Source organism: Pundamilia nyererei, unplaced genomic scaffold (genome assembly GCF_000239375.1).
Source record: "Pundamilia nyererei isolate P.nyererei 1_Seehausen unplaced genomic scaffold, PunNye1.0 scaffold00089, whole genome shotgun sequence".
Taxonomy (NCBI): Eukaryota; Metazoa; Chordata; class Actinopteri; order Cichliformes; family Cichlidae; genus Pundamilia; species Pundamilia nyererei.
The window spans coordinates 869,012-877,424 of NW_005187490.1; the positions used below are offsets into that span (position 1 = coordinate 869,012).

Here is an 8,413-nt window from a genome sequence, read left to right on the forward strand (position 1 = left end):
TAAAAACAAAATCTTTGTCAAGTCAGTTCACGTTTGTAAAATTATTTAAATACATATATGGCTGAGCAATGAGAACTTTACAGGTCCTAAATATTAGGATAGCATTTTCTGGGCACCCACTTTATTTTAGATGAATAATTTAACAGCAAATCTGCTTAATAAAGTAAAAGAGGAATACGTTTCTTGTCTAATGGAATGACTAACTCTATTGCCTTGGAGTGCAATTGTTCAGTACTTCTGTGATGCTCTGCAGTATCAGGCAGCCAAACAGTACGGTCTACTACCACAACAACAGCAACTGACAGGGACTCTTATTGTCACAGCACAAAATGATTGTTTAAAGTTGTTTAACATTCCACTATGTGCTGTTTTGGTGGCTGTAGCCCAGGTGGTAGAGCAGGTCACCTACTAACTGGACGGTTGGTGGTTCGGTCCCAGTCTGCTCTAGTCTGCATGCCAAGTACAAGACGCTGCAAGATGCTAACCCCATGTAGCTCTCCAACGCATCCATCGGAGTGTGGATGTTGGTTAGGAAACACCCAGAAACAGTGGAAAAAAAGTACTGTGTCAATGTGCAAGTTGTGTAAAGTGCTCAAGATAGACTAGAAAAGAAATAGAGAAGAACCACTCTATGTACCACGTGTCATAAAAGATATATTTAAGACGTGGTTCTTTCATGGTGACATGTTAGCATGTACTATTGCCTCACAGCAAGAAGGTCCTAAGTTTAATTGCCATGTTTGTGTGGGTTCACCCCGGGTACTCTGGCTTCCTCCCACAGTCCAAATACATGCAGTTAATGAGGATAGGTTAATTGGAAACACAAAAATGCCCATAGGTGTGAATGTGAGTGTGAATGGTTGTCTTTGTCTATGTGTTGGCCCTGCGACAGACTGGCAACCTGTCCAGGGTGTACCCTGCCTCTCGCCCTAAGACATCTGGGATAGGCTCCAGCAACCCTGAGAAGCAGAAGCGAATGGATGGATGGTTCTTTGCTTCTCATTACCAGTAGAAAAAGTTGCTTTTTGGTGCAGCACATAAAGAAAGTGCTTCATATGCTTTTTTATGTCCGGATGTCTAAGAAATATCAAACACAGTGGTTTATTTCATCATATCAGAATGTTAAACATGACACTTTAAAGACAGGCTACAAGTGGAAGGACGAAGCAGAATGATGAACGAGAGGAGAGTGATCAAGTTAGACTGCGTGATTATGAAAGACACAGCTAGAGAGAGGCTCATAGATAAAGCCTGGCTGCTCCTGAGGGAGAGCAGGTGTTAGTGTTATAATTGGAGAAGATGGACCGTCCATATGCTCTCTCTGCTTTATTGGAGCGCTTTAAAGCACCACTCTAATTTCATTGGCCGAGCGCAAGTGACCATAATCTTGACCGCAGGCTTGATTTGAGTGCTCATAAGAGTAGTGACCGACATCCTATAGTCTGAAAACTTTAGTATGTGTGTATGTGTGTGTGTATGTGTGAAATAGGAGAAGGAAATCACATTATCCTGTAGTGAGCTGAAGGGCTAGTTGATCTACCTTCCCCGCACACGCTTACCTTTATGTGAGTGTCAGAGTGTGCATTCCTGTGCTTGTGCCCCAATTTGTGTGTTAAACCTCGAAGGCTGCATAAGCTGCATATCATTAATGCCCAAGGCTCACAGCTACACCAATAATGCGGTGTTGGAGGTAGATTTCGCCTCAGCAACACGTGTGATGAATCAACTCATCGCCCACTTAGAATGTCACAGGTCCTGGACGACGCATGTGCGCGCGTGTGTGTCAGTGTGCTTGCAGGCATGCATATGCTGTCATCTATGATGAATTAACTCATTTTGTTCAATCTGATTTTCAGTGATTTTCAGCTGAAGACTCTGAGCAGTAGCTTCTTAATGGGCATTACTGCTGCTCTCATAATCAGACTCCAAATCATCTTGTACAGTATGCGATGGAGCACTTATTAATTTCCAAGTGAAACAATGGTGTTCCACTGTCTCTGCTACATCTTTAACAAGTCTTTCTAGCAGACTGGTTTCTCCTGACGAATCTTAAACACATTATCGCTAGCATCCTCTGTATTAATCACTCTTAACCTGCTTTGCTACCCTATCCATTGAAACTTGTATTTTTAGTTCTTATTTTAAAAACTGCAAAAAAAAAAAAAACCTTTTCGTAAATATATCACTTAATTTCTAAGGTTTCCTAACATGAAGCTAACTACCAGCCAGATATGTGAGAGGAGGCATAAAAATAGAAATCAGAGTTTCCCTGTGATAAATCTTGTCAGTGCTTGTACCTCGTAAACACACTGCTCACTATCACACCATCACACGTTATTTTCAGATGTGTTAATTGGGAAAAGAGTCTGGCATATGCATGAATGTGAATAAGAAGCAGAAGCAGTGACGTTTTTATAATCTTAGTAGTAGCTCAAACTTGATTGTAGATTCCACACATTTTAGCACAGACTGATACTGGGATACAGTAATGCCGTGGTGATTAGTGATTAATGATGAATCATCCAGACATGATTCTGGAAGGCTTCCGCGTTTCAGCCATGATCCATATGTGAAGTTCCTCTGGTGTTACATGTTGGATCCGCTTTAACTGTGCTGCTCATTATAAACCAAAGCTGCTTTTATCCATGATCGGTTTCCTGAAATAGATGTCTCTTAGTTTTTGTTTGGTTCCTATTCCTTCATGTTTGTTCTAACAGCAGTTGTGCTTTTCGTTACCCATATAGTATAATTTTATCACCAAACCTCTTAACTGCCAATATACAGATCCCTGTGTGTTCCATCTGTGACTGTATTGTTGAATCTAAAAAGTTAATTAAAGTTGATGATGTGCAGTGCTAATATAGGAACACAATATATTTGTTTGTAGGACAATGTGGACCTTGGAGAGCTGATGTTCTCACTGTGCTATCTCCCAACGGCTGGCAGGCTTACCATCACAATTATCAAAGCCAGAAACCTCAAAGCCATGGACATCACTGGAGCCTCAGGTGGGTGCCGATCAACAGTACAGTGTGTCCAATAAGAGGTGGTGTAGGAAGATGAGGTATGCATGCATTAGTGTGTGTATATCTGTTTAATTATTTCTTCAGTCTTAACACCTTTTCTCTTCTCAGATCCATATGTGAAAGTGTCTCTGATGTGTGATGGTCGAAGGCTAAAGAAGAGAAAGACATCGACTAAGCGTAACACTCTGAATCCAGTGTACAATGAGGCCATTGTGTTTGATGTTCCTCCTGAGAGCATTGACCAGATCAGCCTGCTAATAGCTGTCATGGACTATGATCGGTGAGTTACCTCTGTACATTTAGCACTCTCATGTGACATGCCAGCACATTTTAGAACATTTTAGAGTCTCTGTGGGTGCTGTTTTTTCTGTCCTCCAGGGTTGGGCATAATGAAGTGATCGGGGTATGCAGGGTAGGCAGTGAGGCCGAGAGCCTTGGGCGAGACCACTGGAATGAGATGCTGACGTACCCACGGAAGCCAATCGCACACTGGCACCCGCTCATAGAGGTATGGCCTGCTTTGTGTACTAGGTGTTTTAAATTGAAGATACACTTGATAAAAGTCTTGTAAAATAAAGCAAAAATATAATTATTTTTCATGAGGATACTGGAATATTTTCTTAATTGTAATGACATCTCTTAACATAGCACTAGACATAACTTAGAAACCACAAATTCCCTAATGAGGCGGTGGATGAAAGGTTGAACAACCATAAGCCATTTTTCAGTTGGTCCTGAGGGGAGTAGAAAGGTGTCCATCAAATTTTATGGCCATCAATCGAATTCTTTATCATAAATGGTTACAATGTAGAGACATTTAACTGTTAAAAGAAAATATCAAGGCTCAGTGTGGCTCAATCTACAATAATTTAGATATACAATGGCAGCTATGTATAGGAGAGAAGGCACTGGACTGTTTGAACCGGATTGATGTTTCAATCATGTGGAGTGAGAGGTTCCCTAAAAAGTGGAGATGAAATGTGCTGTTTTAAGAGCAACGGCCATGTGCAGAGTAACTGCAGCAGGATGAGGCACACCATGGGTATGGGGTATGGTGTTGAGGCAAAAGTATAGAGAAGGTCAGCCCTTGCACTGTTTTTGTGGATCTACAGAAAGCATATGATAAGATGCCAAGAGAGGAAATGTGATACTGCTTTAAGAAGTCGGGTGTTGCATAGAAGTACTGTATGTGAGGGTGGTGCAGGAAATGTATGAGGACAGCAGAACAGTGGTGAGGTGTGCGGTAGGTGTGACAGTTGTTTTTTTTTTAAACAAAAAAGTGAAGATAAACTGAGGAGAGATTGTGAAGGTAGCGTAGTTAAAATACCTGGGGTCAGCCATTCAATAAAACGGATAATGTGCAAGAGAGATGAAGTAAAGAATGCAGGCAGGTTGGAGTTGGTGAAGATGAGTGTTATCTCCACCAACTCCAACAGATTTGTGAGAAAAGGATAAGAGCCAGATTGAAAGGGAAGGTTTGTATGATGGAAGTCAGCCCGAGATGGTTTGGGCAAGTGCAGAGGAGGGATAGCAGATATATTGCTCAAGCGCTGTTGAAGATGGACCTACCAGGCATGAGGAAAGAGGTAAACCACAGAGAAGATTCATGGATGTGACAATTGTGGACATAAAAATAAGAAGGCTAAGGATAGTGTGAGATGGAGGCAAATGATCTGCTATGGCAACCACTAAAGAAAGCAGCCAGAAGAAGGTTTATACTGTATAATGAGAAACACACATATAAAGATTTCCCCCATACTTCTGATGCAAGGTATAAAAGTTAAGTAGTCACCACAATCATTAAGATCTATCCTCTGGGTATCAATCATTTCTGAACCAAAGAAATGGATAGTCTATATCTGATATGCATTCAGATATTTTACTGAAGAGAGTTTAATGTATTTATGGATTAAAAGTGAGGGAATCACCAGTCAAAGGGATTCATACTCTGGTCCAGAATTTAATATTTAGCTTCTGGATGAATTGACATCAAACAAATGCCATTTGAGCAGGAAAGCTGTGGATCAACTAACTGGCATTGGTTTCCTGACAAGCAAGCTTTTGCCATAAAAAACAATCAATTTAGCATATCAATATTAAGGCTTCTAAGTGGCCATTCACTACTAATGTCTCTATTAGCTTTGATTTCAAATATGGCTTGACTGCTCATCTCTGACTCGCCATAATATACTGTCCATAAAAGATGGTTTGTACACTCTATCTGGCAAGCAGTAGCAATGGAGGGGGTTGGAGAGCTAAGCTATCAGCTAGTATTTGCTAGCTTTGTTAGCAAGATCCATAAACTTTGTGAACATATCACACAGACAGTCAAGTGCTAGCATTTTTAGTACAAAGGACATGAAGTGACATAATTTGCAGAAAATTTTCATTCAGAAGGCAACAAAAAGACATTGTGCTCGATATGTTTATGCTTAGGACACAGCCTGCCTTGGCACTATGAATTGCATATAAAATATAGACATATATTTTATGAAATTATATGAAACCCATTGGTTTGTGAATGCCCATTAAGAACCATATAGTACAGCATTTTCATCATTGCCTTCCTGGTGTAGATCTGACTGAAACTGTACACATATTGGGATTATATCCTAATATATTATTGTGGCAATGTCTTTTATACCATCTATGAAACTAGCTAAATTGATGTCACAAAGTAAAATAGCCAAGGGAAATTTCCTACACACTTATAAAACTAGAAGTCTTTTTGTAACCACAGGTTTTGTAACCATAGATTATGTCTGGCAGACACCAGGCTCTAAAGATGTTTATGTTTGCTACAAAGTTTTAGCAGCCAGCCTCAAGTGGCTGATTTGGATGTTCTGCCCCTCCATCCCTTTATAGTCACTCTGAGGCAATGCTTAAGCCAGATATACTTGTGTAATGCTCAAGTAACCATATATACAGAGATCCATTGAATTACAGTAGTCTGAGGCAGTCCCAAACAACTGCTTTTAAATGCTTCTCTTACCTAAAAACAGTTCTGTCAGAATAGCGCACTATTCCGATAAAAAGAAAACTTATTTTAAATAAGCTTCACATTCCGTGTTAAATTTATGTTTTGTATAGTTCATTTGACGATATAGTGAATGAAAAAGAAATAAAACAAGTACTCCACAACCCCTGTGTATGCTTGACTTGTTTTGTTGTGATTGCCACAGCAGAGGCGCCTAGCTATCAGAGAAAGGGAGGGAGACATACAGAGAGGTGGCTACATTCGGTGAGATGCTTCTATTTCTGAATTCCCAGCCCACACTCATTAAAAAAAACAGAGCAAGCTAAAACAGATGCTGGACTGATTCATGTAAATTTATGATGAGTTGTCAAAGCCAAACATTTTGGTACTCAGCTAAAGGGGGTCACAAGATAAAAACACCTCAAAATGGAAAGCTGTCCAGGCAAATGTAATGACTGGCATCAGCCATGGCGTGCATTAGCAACTGCCAGCTTCATGTGCCCTGTCACTTATTTGCACAATTTAAAGAAGGACTTTGACTGAAATGAGATAACTTTAGCACCTTATAGTGATTAGCAGCTAGCTAAAGGCTAACTTGCTAGCTACTGACACTGGATTTAGCTATCTGTAGATTTTTTAACACAGGAAGTAGAATGGTCACAATGAAATCAGAAGCCTGGAAATTTACATGGTAACCAATAATAACTATTTCAAAGAATTAATGTGTGATTCTAGAGTTTTTAATAACATTCATTTGTTACGCCATAGCTCCTGCAGCGGTACCATCTGACTTTTCCAACGATATTGTCAATTTAAACAGACTTTTATATGATACCTTTAATCATTTTGGGTTTTGATGCCAGGAGCATACATATAAATTTTAAATGAAACAAAGATGTTTATTATAACTTAATATTTCCCTAGAAAGGGCCTCTGGATGATAAAATATCCTATTCACTAATATTATGTTTATTAACTGGTTGCTTACTTTACACATTTCAATGACTTTAAAACTATTGGTATATATACATTTTGAATTTTTACATAAATTATTTATTAGCATAAAAGAACAAAATGCACATCAATTTAGTGCTTGCCCCTTAATGAATTCCTATTATTTTCTTTTTCTCATTTATAATTCAAGATCATCAAACAAATTTTAATTTTAGACAAAGATGACCAACGCAAATACACAATGCAGTTTTTAAAACATGATTTCATTTGTTAAGCTGCCTGTCAAAGTGAAAGAGGCTAAACACAATGCAATTATATACAATGCAAACAAATTGTCATAAAAAACATAAACATAAGAATCTATTTTGGTAAGTAAAAATACTTTTGATTTAGGACAGCTGGGCTCCTTATATTGTGTGGTAGTCTTATGCTTTAGTTTAACACTGTGTATTTTATGGAGGTGAGTTTTGAACTTTGAAAAGTACCAATTCATGTCCCTTTAAAAAACATTGTTTTTAGTCTTATCTGCTATGTACACCGATTTCTTGGGATTCTTTGAATAAATCTCTAAATTCTTTTCGATTTATTCTTTTCTGTTACTCCTGAAAGGCTCAGCAGTGATTTTTTTAAGATCAAAACTTTTTTTTTGTATCAACACTTTGTCTTTGTGTTATTGTCAATTAAACGTAGGCTTCAGATTAGTAGTAATTCATTGCATTTTGTTTTTCTTGTCAATCATTTTTGAAGCTCTGATGCTTTAATTTTAGTTTTTCTATCTCATAATCTGCCTGTGAATGGTTTGCTGCCTCTAAGTTTGAGTGTGTATATTGTAAAATTAAACAAAATTCAACTGCTTTTTGAAAATAACATGCAGGTTGTTAAGTCTCATTTTACACCACAGTGTCAATCCCCACTTCTCCAAGTTAACAGCTAAGTGTTGTACTAAGAACCACATAAAGCCACAAAGGAAGCCATCCTAAAATAAAGTAAATGAAGCACTAGCTGTCACACTGTGTACTTTCAGTATTGGTGAGAGGTCAATGACCCTGATATTTCCAACAGTGTTGAGGCCAGAGGAGCTCTTTCACTGTCTCTGAGGCCATTTGTGTAGCACTAACACACCCATCCACACAAACAATGGGCTGTGTCAAACACTCACCAGTAGCATTTCTTGTCTAAGGCCATTAGCAGCAGCTCTGGACTAGAGCAGCAGAGTCTGAGATCTCATCTAATGGCTTATTTGTGTAGAGATCCACACAGAAGACCTAAGGGAAACTGGCTCGGGGGATATTTCACATCCTTGCACACAGTTATACACACATATGTAGCTGAAGCCTATGCATAATATGTAAGCAATGAGTATTCACACATTCGCACAAAATTTATGTTTCAACAAATAAAACTAAACACATCTGACAAGTTGGCTTTCACACTCACACACATGCACACACACGTG

The 8,413-nt window shown here is 38.8% G+C and overlaps 1 protein-coding gene across 1 annotated transcript in view; it reads left to right on the forward strand.

Annotated features, from left to right (window-relative positions):
* The window catches only part of syt9b (synaptotagmin IXb), a 68,775-nt gene that overhangs the window by 56,140 nt on the left and 4,222 nt on the right, over positions 1 to 8,413 (forward strand). Inside the window, exons 5-7 of the mRNA XM_005739089.2 lie at positions 2,888 to 3,008; positions 3,135 to 3,306; positions 3,405 to 3,534. Of these exons, the coding sequence (XP_005739146.1) occupies positions 2,888 to 3,008; positions 3,135 to 3,306; positions 3,405 to 3,534 (423 nt within the window). The remainder of the gene's footprint in view (positions 1 to 2,887; positions 3,009 to 3,134; positions 3,307 to 3,404; positions 3,535 to 8,413) is intronic.